This window comes from Tachyglossus aculeatus, chromosome 16 (genome assembly GCF_015852505.1).
Source record: "Tachyglossus aculeatus isolate mTacAcu1 chromosome 16, mTacAcu1.pri, whole genome shotgun sequence".
Lineage (NCBI taxonomy): Eukaryota > Metazoa > Chordata > Mammalia > Monotremata > Tachyglossidae > Tachyglossus > Tachyglossus aculeatus.
In genome coordinates, this window is record NC_052081.1 from 43,763,067 (window position 1) to 43,780,112 (window position 17,046).

At 57.5% G+C, this 17,046-nt stretch overlaps 1 protein-coding gene across 4 annotated transcripts in view; it reads right to left on the bottom strand.

Moving 5' to 3' along the window:
• The window catches only part of COL16A1 (collagen type XVI alpha 1 chain), a 52,910-nt gene that overhangs the window by 19,900 nt on the left and 15,964 nt on the right, over nt 1-17,046 (bottom strand). For 2 of the 4 annotated variants that reach the window (XM_038757802.1, XM_038757801.1), the window contains exons 9-45: nt 16,778-16,831; nt 16,161-16,205; nt 15,071-15,106; nt 13,989-14,015; nt 13,325-13,387; nt 12,666-12,707; nt 12,476-12,520; nt 12,228-12,263; nt 11,719-11,781; nt 11,399-11,443; nt 10,937-11,032; nt 10,600-10,638; nt 9,020-9,064; nt 8,822-8,857; nt 8,339-8,449; nt 7,840-7,875; nt 7,719-7,754; nt 7,487-7,585; nt 6,986-7,030; nt 6,763-6,798; nt 6,196-6,249; nt 5,564-5,695; nt 5,257-5,292; nt 4,868-4,975; nt 4,346-4,468; nt 4,155-4,208; nt 4,029-4,070; nt 3,514-3,549; nt 3,359-3,412; nt 3,026-3,094; nt 2,826-2,879; nt 2,607-2,633; nt 2,109-2,174; nt 1,849-1,896; nt 1,682-1,735; nt 824-877; nt 498-542 (exon numbers count right to left, since the gene is read on the bottom strand). In XM_038757802.1, coding sequence (XP_038613730.1) covers nt 498-542; nt 824-877; nt 1,682-1,735; nt 1,849-1,896; nt 2,109-2,174; nt 2,607-2,633; nt 2,826-2,879; nt 3,026-3,094; nt 3,359-3,412; nt 3,514-3,549; nt 4,029-4,070; nt 4,155-4,208; nt 4,346-4,468; nt 4,868-4,975; nt 5,257-5,292; nt 5,564-5,695; nt 6,196-6,249; nt 6,763-6,798; nt 6,986-7,030; nt 7,487-7,585; nt 7,719-7,754; nt 7,840-7,875; nt 8,339-8,449; nt 8,822-8,857; nt 9,020-9,064; nt 10,600-10,638; nt 10,937-11,032; nt 11,399-11,443; nt 11,719-11,781; nt 12,228-12,263; nt 12,476-12,520; nt 12,666-12,707; nt 13,325-13,387; nt 13,989-14,015; nt 15,071-15,106; nt 16,161-16,205; nt 16,778-16,831 — 2,091 coding nt within the window. The remainder of the gene's footprint in view (nt 1-497; nt 543-823; nt 878-1,681; nt 1,736-1,848; nt 1,897-2,108; nt 2,175-2,606; nt 2,634-2,825; nt 2,880-3,025; nt 3,095-3,358; nt 3,413-3,513; nt 3,550-4,028; nt 4,071-4,154; nt 4,209-4,345; nt 4,469-4,867; nt 4,976-5,256; nt 5,293-5,563; nt 5,696-6,195; nt 6,250-6,762; nt 6,799-6,985; nt 7,031-7,486; nt 7,586-7,718; nt 7,755-7,839; nt 7,876-8,338; nt 8,450-8,821; nt 8,858-9,019; nt 9,065-10,599; nt 10,639-10,936; nt 11,033-11,398; nt 11,444-11,718; nt 11,782-12,227; nt 12,264-12,475; nt 12,521-12,665; nt 12,708-13,324; nt 13,388-13,988; nt 14,016-15,070; nt 15,107-16,160; nt 16,206-16,777; nt 16,832-17,046) is intronic. The other 2 variants (XM_038757803.1, XM_038757804.1) reach the window with 1 other exon arrangement.

The following is a 17,046-nucleotide window of genomic DNA, read 5'->3' on the forward strand; positions in this document are numbered from 1 at the left end:
TCTTTCTACTTCACGCTGGGCTCCTGACTAATGCCTGCTTATCTGCTCTAGAGTTAGCCCTCAGCAATTCACACCTATTGTGAGATCCTCTTCCTCAGTCTCTATGATCAACTGGAGGAATCTTGAAACTCAAACATCTATATCATTTCCTTCCATTTCTCCTAATCATAATGATGTTACTATCAGATTATAAAATCCTTGAGGGCAGGGATCATGTAGTAGTATTAAGAATAATAATACATTGAGGTATTTGTTAAGTGCTTACTCTATACCCAGCATAGTGCTAAATGTTGGGGTAAAGAAACTCAGATGGGATGCTGTCTTTAGCCCATAAAGAGGGAGAAAGAGAAGGTGACCCTATTTTACAGACGAGGAAACTGAGGCCCAGAGAAGTCAAGTGATTTGCCCAAGGTCACACAGCAGGCAAGTGGCAAAACCATAATTAGGGTCCAGATGCCAATTGCTGCTTCTCCCAGCAGGCTTCCTGATCCTCTCACCTTGAGGACCTGGATGTTCCTCTCAGCTACCATCGACAGGGGACCCTGTGGGAGGAAACGGAGGGAGGTGGAGTCAGGCCTGGCCCAGAGAGGGGAGAGCAGGAGGCCCAGGGGGAGCTGTGGGTGACCGCGGAAGCCGTGAGAAGCGTGACGGAGAGTCCAACAGGCTGCTCCCTCGAGTCCGAGCCTCTTCCCCCTGCACTGGAGAGCCGACGGCCGGGCGCAGGGGCGGAGCCCCCGGCAGACAAGGACCAACACAGCAAGCGCAGCTCTGGGCAGGATGGACACAGAGGCGGACAGGCGGCGGGGACCGGCCCCGTACCTACCAAGTCTCCGGCTGGCCCGGGCAGTCCCGGCAGACCGTTGTGTCCGGGGATTCCCTAGAGCCAAGGAGAAAGCTTGAATACACGCCCCCTCCACCCCCCTCGCACTGCCAGCTGGCTGCCCCTTGCACACGAGTTCTCTTTCTCCTTTCCGCTCCACCTGAGGGCAAGGAGATCCGTGGGGGCAGGGGATACGGAGACCCTCCGATCCCATCCTGGGAACCACTGGCCCCAGAGTTGCCGGCCCTCCCAATCTCTGACCTCCAAAGCCCAGGAGAAGCGGAAGCCCAGAGGTGCGGCTGAGGAAACAGCAGAGTTTGCAGGGAAAGAGCAGGGGTTGGAGTAGAAGGTTAATGAGATACAAGTACACAAGAGAGCATTTTTCCTTTTTTCAGACAGCAGTGGGGGGCATGTCCGGGAAGATGTGGGCAGTTGTCAGAGTGGTGGGAGGGGGGGATCGTCCATCCAAAGCCCCAGGAAGAAGTTGATTCTGGTGGTCCTTTAGAAGGAGCCGCAGAGGAGCCTAGCTCTGACCCGAGGTCTCACAGGGCCGTAACCCGCCTCAAGCCTCAGAGTTCAGTTGGAAGGAACCTGGGAAGTCGCTGGCTCCATCTCCCTGGCCTGGGCAGATGCTTTTCCTATTGCAGCCTACCACCAGCCCCTCCGGCTGCCCCAGGAGACAGCGCCATAGGGTACCTGCTGCAGATGTGACCCATCTCAGGGTTACTGGGGGCATGGGACCCTTGAGAGGCAGGGGAAACTAAGTCCCAGATGCACCACAGCCCAGTCAGTGGCCAGCAGGGAGTACTGCCTGCCAGCCTCCCAGTATGCCCACCCAAGCCCCATCTTTTCCCCCTTTACCTGGCGTCCGGGCATCCCAGGGGGCCCTGGAGGTCCGGGGGCACCAGGGGGTCCCTGGAAGGAAAAGGAAAAGTCAGCGGAAGGGGCAGCGGGAGGCTGAAGCTGAGCCCGGCTGCACGGGGCTGGGTGGGCCGCGAGCATACAGAAAAGCGGATAAGCAGACACACCTGCGGACCCGGCTGCCAGGAGCTTCCGATCCACAGTCCTGGGGCACCCTGGTGGGGGACGAGGGATGGGAGGGAGGCAGAGAGGCAAAGGAAGGGAAGAGTCAGAGATGTCCACACACCAAGCAGAGCAGGGAGGGTGGAAGGAGGAGGAGGAGGTGGCTGGCGAGAGCGCAAAGCCCAGTGCCCCCCTTCTGGTGGCAGGTGCGGCGGGCGGGTGGGGTGGACACAGCAGCTCACAGCCTCCTGGGGGTTTCACTTACCGGCATGCCAGAGAAGGTGGGCTCCCCCCGGGAGCCAGGGGCACAGGAGCACTCTCCAGGGTCGCCCTGGAAATGCAAGGGGGCGTGGAATATGCAGGGAGGACCCACAACCCCAGCTTAGAACCCATCACTTTCATCCCCCTTCTGCCCCCAAACCAACCACCCTCTCCCTCTTCCCACCTTTGTCATGCATCCCCATCCCCCTCCTCTCCCCTCTTAGGCTCCCTGGCCCAAGCGCCCTCCCCCATCTACTCTGGCCAATCTGAAAGAAGCCTTCAGCCCTGCGGGGGTAGGTCTGGAAGAGAGTAGGTCTGGGTTGGGTGTAGATCTCGCCCTCCCAGTGCATGCTGCTATGACCCCTCTGAACAACCCTCTGGGCACTTGGCGCTGGGCACCTACTGATCACCACGGATGGCAGCAGGCTCTGTGGGCACCATCAGCTCAGCTCCCTGGGAGCAGATTAACCCTGTACAATCCAGCCCCACCCAGGGGACTCACCTTCTCTCCCTGGGCTCCTTTCTCACCCTGGAGGAGGGAAACAGTGAGATATAAGTTAGAGGCAGAGGGGACCTCTTCAATGACATTCAAACTCTCCCCCTAGGAGCATAAGCCATGACCAGTCCATTTCTGAATCCCACTGATGCCTGGGGGTCCGGGCCCCGGCACAGAGCTGGGTGTCCCCTGCCTGGGAGATGCCCAGGGTGGCATCGTACATACCGGCATCCCATTGGCTCCAGGCATCCCAGTCTGTCCTCGCTGCCCATCACGTCCCTGTGAAGAGAGAGCAGATGAGCCAACTGGGGAGGCTGGTGCCATGCTCTTTCTGACAGCAGATAAGGCACAGGACAAAATCTGTGCCCCTCTTGTGTCCATTTGGCACTGGCCAACCCTGGAGGAGGCAAAAGCAAGGCTCTTACCGGAGGACCAGTGATACTGAGTCCAGATGGCCCCATTGGCCCTATGGCACCTTTCACCCCAGTGGAGCCCTGTGGGAAATAAAGAGCAGAGTTCAAGGGTCAAGCATTGACGATCATTCCTCCTGGACTGGGGCAAGATGGGGCCATCTCCATGCCCTGCCTAAGATGGCAGAGTTGGATTCAGATTCCCAAGGCACCTCTTTGCCAGGTGCCAGTCTGTCCTTGGGCCCTTGGTGCCCGGGAAAAGTAGGAGAGGCAGGCCTCTGGCCCCAGGAGTCAGCTTCGGAGGCCCCAGGAATATGATGGGCACTGGGGATGGGAGTGTTGGCTTACCTTGGCACCTTTCTCACCAGTGAATCCAGGTGGTCCCCGGGGTCCTGGAGGTCCCTGCAAACCAGAAGCATAGTGTTCCTGTCATCCTGCCTGCCCCTCCCCAGCTCATTCTGCCCAAAAAAGCCCTGCCCTTAAGCCCAATGGGGCGGACTTACAGGGGTGCCAGGAAAACCCCGGTCTCCAGGCTCTCCCTGCAACAGAGAGAGAACGGGTCAGTCAGCAGGGAGTAGCCTCAGGCCCAGTCCCCTCCCCCATCCTTGGTCTGAGGTCTTTGCCTCCTCCACATCCCTATCAAGAGACTTCCCCAAGGGGATGTGAGGCTCACAAAAGGATGGGGACTGGGCTTGGGTCACACAGTGCATTAGTGAAGATGACAGGATTTGAACACTTAACCCTGGAGTTTCCAAGCCCCAACCCAAGCTCTTTCCCCTGTCTGATTTCATTCATCCTCTGAGTGTCCTGACAGAGGGAATGGGCAGGATGATTCAACCCGCTGGATGGAGAAAGGAGGCCCTGAAGAGATGACTGATCTACCCAAGGTCAAAGAGCATTTCGAAGGCAGGATTAGAACCTAGGTCTCTTAGCTTCACCGATCTAATCACTCATGGACACTGCAAAGAATTGCAACTCAGAAAGGATGGGAGGAGGGGTGGGGGTGGGGTACACTCACCTGTGGTCCCTGGTTTCCAATCCCTGGGGTCCCTGGTTCACCCTGAAGACACAGCAGAAGTAGTTGGACTGGACTCCCCCGACCTCTAATCACAGCACCCCCACCCGCACTTCTCCCCTTTCTCACCTGTAGCCCCTTCAGGCCAGGGGGCCCCTGTACCCCCGGCAGGCCCGGCTGGCCCTGCAAGACACACACACACTCTCCATTACCCCAGGGCCCGAGTGGGAGGGAGGGGAGAACAAAGTGGATAGAGGGGAGGTCAAAAGAGGTGGTGGAAGCAGGGGTGGGAGGCCTCAGATGGATGAGGGGAGACTCACCGCTTTGCCTCGCTGGCCGACACCCTCGGGGCCACGATCTCCCTTGGCTCCAGGCTTTCCCGGGATCCCGATGACATCAGCAAACTCTCCCTGGAGTGTGGGGCAGGTGTCGCAGGCGTCTCCCTGAGGGCATGGCAGGTGGAGACCTCAGTGGGCAGCAAGGTCGAGGCGGTGCCTCCTTCCCTTCACCCAATGTCGGCCCTGCCCCACCTCTCCCCATCCCGAGGAATAGAGCCCCAGGCAACCGCATGGTCAGCGCAGGCTGGGGGTGGGTGTTCCTTGTCTTTCTGCTGCATTGCCTAATTTTGGTTAGGCCCTCCTGCCTGATTTTGGTTATAGGTAAATTTGTAGGGCCAATTTGTCGGGGTGACTGGCATCCAGACACTGTGGGAAGGCAGCCGCTTGGGCCTGGGGGGAACCCACCGAGGGGTCAGCAGGCACCGGACTCCCTGAGACCCGGTCATCCTCTGCTGGCTGGCACCATACCAACTGTCTGAATGGCTGGTGGTGTCATCCACTTACCTTTTCCCCCTTGGGTCCCAAGGGGCCTCGGACCCCGGGCTCTCCCGCCAGCCCTGGCTGCCCCGTGGCTCCCGGCTGTCCTGCATCTCCTGGGTTTCCTGCGTCACCCTGTGGGATGGCAAAAATACAAGAGCACCCATGGTGGCTCACCTACCTTCCCTGGGCATCCTCGGCTTTGCCCACAGAGCGATGGCTTTGGGAGGGTGGAGTGGAAGGAGAGGGGGACACAGAAGTGGATGGAAGGAAGGAGGAGCTGAGGATGAGGTGCCAGCTTAGGATACCCCCACTAGGGCTGGAGAGGGTGCTGAGGGAATGAACAGGGCTGGGTCAGACCTGCCATGCCAATCATGACCTCTCCACCACATGCTGCCTGAGATCCCCTCTCTCACCTTCTGCCCCTTCAAGCCTGGCTCTCCAACTTTGCCCTGCAAAAAGAAAGAAACTCAGTGTGTAGAGGAAGAGGCAGGAACATTACCTGAGGTGAGGAGATGCCAACCTCTTTGGCTGTGGCCTCCTAGTGCCGGGGCAGAGGGGCCCTTACTGGGTCAGTTCCCATTTACCTCAGCTCACTGGGCAGTTCTGCAACACTGGTGCTTGGCCGGCCCCCATAGGGGGCACTGGGGATGCCCATTCTGCCTCAGTGTCTGGGCATGCCAATGGGCCAGAGAGGGGTTGCTCAGGGGCTGGTTTACTCACGGTTTTCCCTGGGTGGCCAATGCCTGGCTGCCCCGGCTCCCCCTTCTCTCCAGGGGCCCCTGGCAGAGACACAACTCTCCGGTCTCCTTCACGAGCCTCCAGTGGGCTCAGGCACTGCTCACACGGCTCCCCCTGCCAAGCATGGGCTGTGGTCAGGTGGACACCAGTATATTACCCTCTTTTCCTGACTTCTAAGAGGGTTTCTAGGAGCCAGGTAACTCACAAAAATGTGGAATAGTAAATCCCTGGGGATGGCTCTTGCCATCACTGGCAAAGGGCTGGCATCAGAGGGTCCAGGCTGGCCTGGGGGGGCTCTTGTTTATGGAGCCTGGACAGGGCTGCCAGGCTGCTTCCCAGGTTTCTCCTGGACTGTGTCAAGGATGAATTCTTTTCCCATAGTGATATCCCTAGGGATGGCTATCACCCATTCATGGGGGCATCTAGGGAGACTCTGCCCATGTGGTGATCAGCCAGGCTCCCTCCTGGGAGACAACCTCAGGACAGGACAGCCCCAGCCCAGATGAAGACTGCCAACTCCTGGAGCTCCCCATACCCCCTCCCCTCAGTCAGGGGCCCCACCCCCGGATCCTCCGCCATGGCCCTCCTCTAAAGCCCTCCGCCTGTAGCCTTACCTTCTCTCCTTTGAGTCCAGATGGCCCTGTGGCCCCAGGTATCCCTGGAATTCCCTGAAAAGAAGCCAGTCATTAAGGTGAAATCAACTTCAAGGCCCACAAACACATGTGTCCACATACCGGCAACTCAATATGCCAAATATACTTGTGCACACCTTCATCTAGGCACACGTTTGCAGACACTCCCAAACACAAATAAGCAACTCTAAACTCATTCCTGCACCTACACATCCAACGGCAACCCATAAGTTCACAATGTACTTATGTGCATGTGTATGTGTGTGTACAATGTTGATGTTCCATGCACACATCATTTCTCTCACTGACACACATGTATTTGTACTTGCTATGAGAACACATGTTCCAAATGAATCCATGGCTGCAGGCATGCACCTGACATCGGCATGCATTCATATATACACACAAATGTGTATTACGAATCTCATGGCTCTCAGGGTCCAGAACTGCAGTTCCATCTGCTCCCCTCCGTCACCCCGAACCCCACAGGCTCAGGACAGGCGACGATCCCTCCCCACCCCTGCAGACAGCCAAGCCAGTTACACTCACCGGGTTCCCAGTGGGCCCCATGTCTCCAAAATTACCCTGGAAGAGAAAGGAGAGCAGGCAATCCAGGGCTGTGTAGGGGATGTTGTGGCAAAGTGCAGCTGTGCCCTTCCCCCCCACCCCCTCCCCAGGTGGGCATTCCAGAGGTCACCCATGCATGTTCCCTGGAAATTCCAGCTCAGAGCTGGCATCTCTACCCACCCCACCCTGCCCCAACAGTTCTTACCTTCTCCCCCTTTAGCCCTGTTGGTCCTGGGGTGCCAGTTTTTCCCTGCAAGATACCAAGAGAGACTGGTTCCTGGACTGCCTGACCAGTGGAGGCAGTGAGCAAGGCAGGACCAGTTTCCCTGGGTCATTTCCTTCCTTCCTTCCTTCCTTCCATCCTTTCCTCCCTCCCCCCCTCTTTCCCTTCTTTCTCCCAAGGCTCTTCCAAAGTTTTCTGGTCCTGCTGTTATGGAGGAAATACGAGTCCCCAAAAGATCCTGGGAACTCTCCATTGGCCAGAGTTTGGGATTGGCTTGGGGGAATTTTCCCTGTTGGATGGCAAAACAGAGGCTCAGAGAGGGTGAATGATGTTCCCAAGGTCACACAGCATAGCAAGAATAGAATCAGGTCTTGACTTCCCCCCGACTCTGGCTAGGCCCCATTGCCTTAACCCTGGGTGACCTGGGGTTTTGTAAAAACAGCAGGGGCAGGAAGTCAAAATTCCCTCCTTGGAGTTACTCACAGGCAGGCCAGGCTGGCTGATTCCTGTGGCTCTGTAGCCTCCATTGTTTCCGTGGAGCTGGGCTTCCAGTACTGGACTGCAGGCCAGGCAGGGCTCGCCCTGTGGGAGGAAGCCAAGGTAGGCATCAGAGAGACCACCTTGGGGATGGGATCCAGAAGTTCAAGGGGGCTGGAATAGAGTGAACTCAGGGGGTTGGGGCTGGGGCAGGACTGCGTGGGATGACCCTGCTAACCTTCTCGCCTTTAATTCCATTGATGCCAGGGTCTCCCTGTGCAGAGAGAAAGAGCAGGGGATGAACAGAGCCAAGGATTCTTCCATTCCCCATCCTTTCCATCCCACTCCTCGCCACTTACCCGGTCTCCCTTGTGCCCAACACCACCTAACAGATCCTACAAGAGAATGGGGAAGTCATGTGTGTGGCAGCCCCAGCTCACAAGCCCAGAGCTCACCAATTTTGGCACCAAACTTCCTAGGCACCATCTCCCCAGACCCAAGATGGCCATGGGTCCCCCTCTTCTGTCCCTAATAGGACTTTGGAAGTGCCACCTTCCTGTGCCCATGTCCCAGGAATGGAAAAAAGCCAAAGAGGTGCCCTTCCCCCCACCCATATGCCCACATGACCCCTCCCCCAAGCCTGAGAGAGGACTGCAGGGCTCATTAGATGGTGCCTGTTGGCTAGTGCGAACCACAGCCAATCCTAATTCATAGTCCTAAAGGAGGGTGGGACTTCTTGTGAAGCTAGAGATTCTGGGCACCATGGCCACCTGGTTAGGTCCTCTAGCTTGTCCCCAACTCAATGATTCTACCCTCAGACCTGCCCTAGCCCATGCCCAGCCCACCCTAGGTACCAACCTTGGCCAGACCAGGGACCCCTGGCTCCCCCTTGGGCCCTGGCTTTCCTGGGAGTCCAACAAAGTCCTTATAGCCCTCGGCGAAAGTGGGGCACACTTCACAGGGGTCACCCTGGGGGAGAGAAGAGAAACCATGAGGGGAGGGCCAGGGGGCACGCTATGTACCTGGGCCCCATAGCTCCTTCCCCTCCCCACTGCTTCCATCCCTGTGATGGTGGAAGGTGGTTGGCGGGAGGATGCAGCTCTGGGCCTTTGATAGGCCCCTTCACCTACCCCTGCTACCCTGGGAGTGTCAGCTCGATATTCCTTTCTGGGCAAGAGATGTCAGGAGTTCCCATCCAGGGCATTGCCAGGAGGGCAAAGGGGGTTATTTTAGAGAGGTGGAGGAGGAGCTCCAGAGGAGCTTATGGACCTTCCTCCCTCCTTCTCCCCCATCCCCAGAGAGAGTTCTAGGCTCCAGACTCTCCAGCTGCCTGGGACTCACCTTCTCTCCTTTCAGCCCTGGGCTTCCTGGCTTCCCCTGTTGAGAAGAGAGTCAGAGTCAGTGTAGAGGAAGTCAGGAAGGGCCTGTGGAAAGCCACCCAACCTCCAAGGGTCCCTCCTCAAGGCTGGCCAATTTTTTCCCCCAATTCCCAGCTGCCACACTGGTCAGGCTGGAACTTGGGCTGTGGATGGCACTCACGGGTTTCCCTACTGAGCCGTCCGTGCCTGGAGTCCCCGAGTTACCCTGCAGGCAGAAGAGCACCATAAGAGAAGGGGTTAATGGCAACCCATTCACCTCTGTCCCCCACCTTCCCACTACCCACAGTCAGGGAGGGAGTGATGGCAACCAAAGGGCACCCGGATGGAGCAAACACTGGCTGAGTCTCAGGTCACTCCAGCTGCCTAAGTCTCCCACCTCCAGAAAGCACTACTGGTGCCCCAGGATTGGAGAGGACTTGCACTTCACTTCCTGCTCCCTGCTCTTGCACCCCTGAATTAAGCATTTATGAGAAGAGCCCCCACCCCACCCACCCTGCCCTTCTGGAGAAGGTTGGAGAATTCACAGCCTCCCTGGTTCTCTGTTCTGCTGTCTAACAACCCTCATTGCTAGAAAGTCCCACCTGATATCTACCTTCAGGACCTCCTGCTGCAGCGGTTTAAGCCCCTCCACAGGCCCGCAAAGACAGAGGCAGAGAGTAATGAGGGAAGGAGGCAAAAGCCACAAGTGCTTCAGTCGGCTTGGTTCAGTAAACTCCAGGAGCCATTGCCAAGGCAGACGGGAGTGGAGAGGGAGGGGAGAGAAGGGAGAGGGGAAGAGGAGAGGAAAGCCCGCTCAGGGGGTGCTGCTCAGTTTGGGGGAAACCTGCCTTCCTTGATTCACTTCCAGAAACTTTCCATCTCTCCAGCCTATCCCTTCCTCCTCTTTCTCCTCCCCAACATTTCTGCCCCAAATTGCCTTCCTGGTCGATGAGTTGATGGGAGCCCAGCTGGGGAGGGGGTGGCAGCACCTCCAACTTTAACATGACTGATGCCAAGATATCTTTTAAACAGGTAGCATCCGTAGCTGCCACTCACCCTGAGCAGCCCTGGGGACTGGGATGACTTAGAGATGCCCGACCTGTTTCCCCTTCCCAATATGGAGCTTAGGTGATCCCAGCCTCTCCTAGGAGGGCACCTGGATCAGCCTCCAGTGCCCGCTTAGAGGAGCCAAGTTGGCACTGGGAGAGGTGGCACCCCAGCTGTACAGACAGATGGATGGGGGCGGCTTTGCTGATTCCCCCTGCCCTTGTAGCCCTGAATTCCCAGTCCCAGGAAGCCAGAATGAACACGGATGCTGAATTATTCAGGCCGTGGCAGCCAATGGAGCCAAACTGATTCTTGATGGGATGGCTTTCTGCCCATTCATTCCACCAATCCAACCTGAGGCCTACAGTGCTGCCCACCTGCCCACTACATCCTGGGAGCTCACCGCTCTAAAGAAAATGGGCCCAGGAGTCCACCTTCTGGGTGATGAGGGAGGATAGGTAGGGGGGAGGGGAGGAAGTGGAAGGATGAGGAGGCGGGGGCCAGGAAGAGATGTTGGCCGCAAGCTGGAAAAAGATGAAAGCCCAGATGGAGAGAAAAATCCATCTTCCCCTTGTATTAAAAATTCATCCAGTTCCTCTCCAACCAGCCCCCCGGAATGAAAAGCAAACGTGTGTGTGTGGGTGTGTGTTTGTGTGCGTGTGCACGAATGTGTGTTCAGGAATCAAGAGAGTGTTATGAAATGCAGCTGCTTACCTTGTCTCCTTTGGGGCCAGGAGGTCCGCCGGGGTCACCCTGAGACAGGCACAGAGGGCAGGGAGTGGGGTTAGGGGGATTTGGAAGCCCACACCTCGGCCCTCCATCTCCTCCCTAAAGCAACCCTGTGTTTAATCCCTGCCGAAACAGCTGAAAAAATTAACCATTTGTCCATTTCCCCCTTCTTCAAGCTCAGCAGATGAGGGCAGCAGTGTGGAGGTGAGCCAGAGTGGGAGCCCAGAGAAGTGGGGAACAGAAGAGGCCAATGAGGGGTCAGCGGGGGGTGGAGGAGGAGGTAGGAAGGAGGGCAGCCATGGGCACAGGGTGGAGCACTCACCGGTGTTCCTGGAAGTCCAATCCCTGGGAGTCCAGGCCGTCCCGGGGGACCTGGCTCCCCAGACAGTCCCTCGGGTCCGACAAAGCCTGGGTCTCCCTGGGACATGGACAAAGAGTCATGAGGGCCCAGCCCCCTCTAATAATAATAATAACAATAATAATGATACTTTTTAAACACCTACTATGTGCCAAGCACTGTTTTAAGTGCTGGGGTAGATATGAGTTAATCAGGTTGGACACAGTCCCTTCTCCCAAATGGAGCTCACAGTCTTAATCCCCATTTTACAGATGACATAACTGAGGGCCAGAGAAGTGAAGTGATTTGCCCAAGGTTGCACAGCAGATATGTGGCAGAGCCAGGATTAGAACCCAGGTTCTTCTGACTCCTAGGCTCGTGCTCTATCCACTAAACCATGCTTCCACTGCCATCTCCTACCCACTATGCCCACTTCTGGCTCCTTACCTTCTGCCCCTTGGGGCCTATGACACAGATCTCTCCAGGCCGGCCCTGTGAGGAGAGGGAGGAGCAGTAAGGCAACAGGTCATCCCTTCAGGCTGGGACCATCTGCTTCACTGGCTCGCCTTGGCCCTGCCCGCCCCCGGGCCCCACCCTCATGCCCACTCAGATGGGGCATCCCCAAGGTTGGCAGCCTCTGCTGAGAGGCCTGTCTGGCTCCCCTGGCCTGGCTCCAGGGAAGGACCCAGTTCTCCACCAGGAGAAGGGTGGGGTCAAGGGCAGAGTCAAGGGTGGGGTCAAAGGTGGGGTCATCCCATGTGTCTTACATCACGACCCGGGATCCCCGCTGAACCCTTGAGGCCGCCGTCTCCTCTCTCGCCTTTCTGACCCTAGGGAGAGAAGTGGCAGACTGGCAGGGTAGGGGAAGGGAAGGAACTGAGAAGAGAGAGAAGAGGAGACAGAGCCTTGGTCTTTGAGCTTTTGGGGAGAGGAAAGGAACCCGATTTTCTCCATCTCCAAGAAGGGCAGAACCAGAGGGAATGGACTTCAACTGCAGCAGAAGGGATTGAGGTAAGACAAGAGGAAGGATTTCCTGACTGTGCAGAGCATAACAGCCTGGAACAGATCACCAAGGGAGGCTGAGGAATCTCCTTACCTGGAGGGAGGTGTTGGGCAGAGACCTGCCTGGAGGCAGAGGGTAGACAGGTGGACCCTCGCCTGGCCTAGCCTGGAATTCTGTCCCCCCCTCTCCTGGAGAGGGACTGTGCCCCAGTGCCCTGGCCCCATGGCCCTCCACCCTTCTCAAAGACCTGCCCGCCTGGCCCACCTCAGTTACCTTTTGCCCAGTTGAGCCAGTGACTCCGGTGGGTCCCTGTGGGGCAATGAGAGATGCAATGAGGGAGGCTTGCTCCCTGGGTACTCGGCCAGGGAGCTGGAGGTGTGGCCACTAAGCACCGGTGGGGCAGGCCCCTGGCTGGGTAATACAGACAGCAGGCCCTGCTGCCCCATCTCTGCCCTCCCGGGCACTCCCTGCCCCACCCCAGAACACACGCCTGGCTTCCGGGCCCTGCCTTCTCTACTCACCAGGCTCCCTTGCTCTCCTTTCTCTCCCTTGGGGCCTTCAGCACACTGCTTGGTGGGAAGAGTAGGGGTGAGAGAGGAGCAGTGCCCACCATGGGGTGCTGGGCAGGGTCCAAGTGGACACTGAATGTCTCTGCCCACTACACCCCAACCAGGAGAACCCCTCCCTTCCCTGGTCAGTTTGGAGGGTCACCTGGAGAGGAGCATCTGGAGCGGCTCGGATGCAGTCAGTGCCCTGGGGGAAGAAAGGAGGTCAGCAAGAAATGGGATCAGAAGTCAAGGTCCCTGGTGGATCTGGAAAGGACCTGGGCAACAGGGGTAGGGAATACACCAGAGATTGAAGCAGGCCCACCCATCCCCATTCACTGAGATTCGTGCCCAGGGAGGACTCCAGGTGAAACCCAGAGGCTGGGATCAGAACTCAAAACCCAGGCATGCTGAATTCCCAGCCACCATCCTACCCTCTGTCTCCCGCCCCTCTGGCTCCTGAACCCTGGGAGAGGGTGCCAAGTGCCCGGGGGCTGAGGGGGCACCAGTTGCACCACCACCAGGCCCCCACCCTTGTCGTGTGAGGGTCTGGAAATGGATCCTCCCGTTCTCAGGCTCCCAGCAGCAGGCACAGATCAGAATGCTTCCACCTCTAGAGGCAAAGATGCAGGCAACACTTATCTGTGGGTGTGAACCCCAGGGGGCACAGACCCGAGGGAAGGGATCCAGGGTAACAAACCTGGGCCCCAGGCCCAAGGGCCGGAACTTGGGGTGCTGGGAATCAGAGACTTGAGGAACTGGACCTGGGGGGCATGGATCAGGGGCAGTGATTGGGGAGACAGATCAGGAGCACAGGGCACTCACACGGGCACCTTTCTCTCCCTTGGTCCCTGTGGAGCCAGGCAGGCCACGTTCTCCTTTCCCACCCTGCGGGACGACAGCAGAGCCATGGTTCAGGCGCTGTGGAAACCAAGGCCCAGCCAAAGCAAGCAACACAGTGCAGCCGGGGCGGACCAGCCATGGGGCGGCCCAGCCACGGGCCAGCCGCACACACGCCTGCACATGCCTGCAAAAAACCCACCCTCTTCCTTCTAGGGAACACCCACACATGCACATGCAAACACAATGGACTGTGTGTGTGTGCGCGCGTGTGCGTGTGAGAGAGAGATAGTCTCCCCCATTCAGTGAGCATGTCCCTTCTGTCCCTCCCTCTCCTCGGACAGAGCATGCCCTGAAGGTTTTTTTTTTTGGGGGGGGGGGGGTTGCTGGAGGCTTGGGACTCACAATCCTTCTTCCCCATCCCCTATCCCACTCCCCACAGCAGAGGAGAGGATGGAAGGGCAGAGCCTCGCAGGGTGTGGGGAGAGAATAGGGGAGGTAGAAGAGGTAGAAGGGGGTCTGCTCCCTCTCTTCTCCCTCTCCTGGAGGCTGACCCCAGTCCAGCCTGGAGGTCTGGCAAAGGGGTGGGGGGCACATAAGCTGGGGAGGGAGCCCCAGGGACCCCAAGGCTCTGGCTCCCACCACTCACCTTCGGGCCGGTTGGACCCAGGGTGACCTGGAGGGGGCAAAGGAACCACCATGAGGATAGGGACCGAGTTGGGGTGAGTAGGGAGTGGGGAAGGAATGGGGGCACCTGAAAAAAGGCCAGGAGAGAGCTGAAGGAGGAGAGACAAGACTGCCCTTTCTTGAGGGAGGCAACTGAGGCCCAGAGAAGGGCGGGAACCTACCTATGGACATCCAGCATGCTGGCAATGAGTATGGCAAAGGAACTAGGTGTCTGGGCTCCCAGCCCACTGCACGCCTCACCAAACCAGATTGGGCTCCCTCCTCTCCTTCTGGAAGTCCTTCCCTTCCCCACTGATCTCCCAAAATTCCTCGATCCAGCTTCTCTGCCCCCCTTTCCCACTACTCCCCGGCCAGGAAAATTGTCATGGTAATCTCAAGCACATCTGGAATCCATCCACTTGCCAGATGTTGCTGAATGGGAGATGGAGGTAGGGAAGGAGATGGTGAAGGGATGAGGGTCAGTGAGATTGTAGACAGAGGGTTTGGGTGGATGGTGGGGATGGGGATAATAATAATGATGACATTTGTTAAGCACTTACTATGTGCAAAGCACTGTTCTAAACGTTGGGGAGGATACAAGGTGATCAGGTTGTCCCACGTGGGGCTCACAGTCTTAATCCCCATTTTACAGATAAGGTCACTGAGGCCCAGAGAAGTTAAGTGACTTGCCCAAAGTCACACAGCTGACAATTGGTGGAGCCTGGATTTGAACCCATGACCTCTGATTCCAAAGCCCATGATCTTTCCACTGAGCCACGCAGCTTCTCTGGGGATGTGGGGAGACTGTTGGACTGTAAGCCCCTTTAAGACGGAGATCATGTCTCCCAATTTTACTGTACTCTCACATGCTTATTACAGTGTTCTACACAAAGTAAGAGCTCAATAAATTTCATTCATTGATGACTGGTGAGATAGGGGAGGGGGATGGAAGGGAGAGGGAGATTCCCAACTGGTAAAGGAAGGTGAGATGTGACTTGGAGGCCATCCCCCTCCCAGCTACCACCTCTCCCTTCCATGCTCCCAGACACCCTCATACACACTTACATTCTTCTCCCGGGCGTGACTGGCACAGGGTGGACACTGAAAGAGAACCACCAAGTCAAAGGTCAGCATTGTCAGGAAGAAGTTAAAAGTTTCTCCATTTTCCTGGCACCGCAGCCTGGGCTCACTGCTCCTTACCACCCCTAGTGCCCTGCACCTCTCTCCTTCCTCTACTTTGAGAGGTGCTGTGTTTGAGGGCTGATTTCCCTGTGTGCCTAGCCTGTGCCCACCCTTTGGCAATAGAAACTTGTCTGGTATGCCCACCTGGAACTCTCAGTGACTCTTCCTTCCCCTCATGCCAACCTCCCTTCTTAAATATACCCCAAGACCAACACAGCACTGCCGGGTCGGGGGTTGGGGTGGGGGGTGGTGTGTGTGTGTGTGTGTGTGTGTGTGTGTGTGTGTGTGTGTGTGTGTGTGTGTGTGTGTGTGTGTGTGTGTGTGTGTGTAAATAACAAGCCCCCCTCTCCTCCCTCTCCAGGTCTCAGGTCTCATTGATTCCATGAAAACAACTAAAACCAAGACAATCCTATTGTCGATTCCTGCTCAGGGTGTCTTCTCTGGTGGACCGTTGATTTCTGGGGCCAGGACCTCTACCCATCCCGGGCTCTCCCCTCACCCCCTCACTCCAGGGTTCTCAGCCTCATTTCCCACCCCTTCTTCTGACTAGATTTCCTCTCAGGGTAACAGGGTTGGAAAGGGCACCCCAGGTGATGCTGTGATAGCCACTTCCTCGCTCTTCCTTCTGAGCCATAACCCTGCGGTTCCCTCCCCTTGCCTTGGCCCCCACTAGCCTCCCGGCCCCTGGCCAAACCAACAAGTCCTGGTGTGGTTCATGACTCTCACAGCGGCTCTCCAGGAACCCGGGAGCCTGGCCAGGCCAACGTGGGCATCCGTTCTCTCCACTGCCTGGGCGGCTCCCGTCTGTCTGCCCTCCCTCCAGCAGCTTTCCCCTCCGATTTCCCCACCACGCCCCCCCCCCGCCCCAGCTCCACCTCCCACCCTCTCCTCTGGAGGGGCGGGGGTGTTAAAGGGCCAGTGCCCTTGAGATGATGAAGGACTCTCCTTCTCCTGATGGCCCAGGGGACCTTACCTCATCATCCTGGGAGCCCCGTTGTCTCCAAGCACCCTGGGATGCCTGCAAAACAAGAGGGAGGGGAGAGAGGCATGGGTCAGGTCCAGTCCTGCCCAGGTAGGTGGGAGACCAGGAGAAGAAGCTGGACCCACAGGCAATCCCGGGGGTCAGGGAAGGGTGAAGGGGTAAGAGGGAGGGGGATCCAGGCCCTGGGGCCCAAACAGCTAGAGATGGAGGACAGGGAACCAATCTTTGACCTTCTGGTCCCGAGTTTGAATCCCATTTGCAGTCTGGGAACTTGGCAGGGTGAGGGGAGGGGGTGTGCAGGAGTAGGTTGGCCATGGGGCGATGGCTCTGAGTCCTAGAAACTAAGGCTGAGGTGGGGACTCAGAAGGCCCTGAGTGGGGCCACCCCCATCTGACAGCAGCTCTGACAGGAACTCCCAGAGGCACCTGGGCAGGAGAAGTCAGCACTGCAGCCAGAAATCTGGCAGCAGCCAGCAGAGCCAAGGGAAAGGAGGGAGAAGAGGCGGCAAGCCTGAACACCGCTGAGAGGGCAGAGAAACCGACCTGGAGGAATACCAGGCCTGGCTACCAGGCTTAAAGGAGCCCAAGCCCAGGACTTGGGGCCTTTACCTTGTCACCCTGCTCTCCCTTCACTCCAGCTTTCCCCGACATCTTGGCAACCTCCTGGGCAGAGAAAGAATAAGGTCAGTTAGGAGAGAGGGCAGGACTGGGGTGAGATAGGTCTGGACCAACTTGATGTCTCTTGAATTGATGCCATTTCTAACCCTTCACCACTGCTGGTCAGCAAGTCTTTGGGAAAGAGGAATTTGGTAACGCCGCAGACAGGGATGCTGGGCACCTTGTAGTCAAGCCAGGATAATGCCCACCTCTTTGGCCAA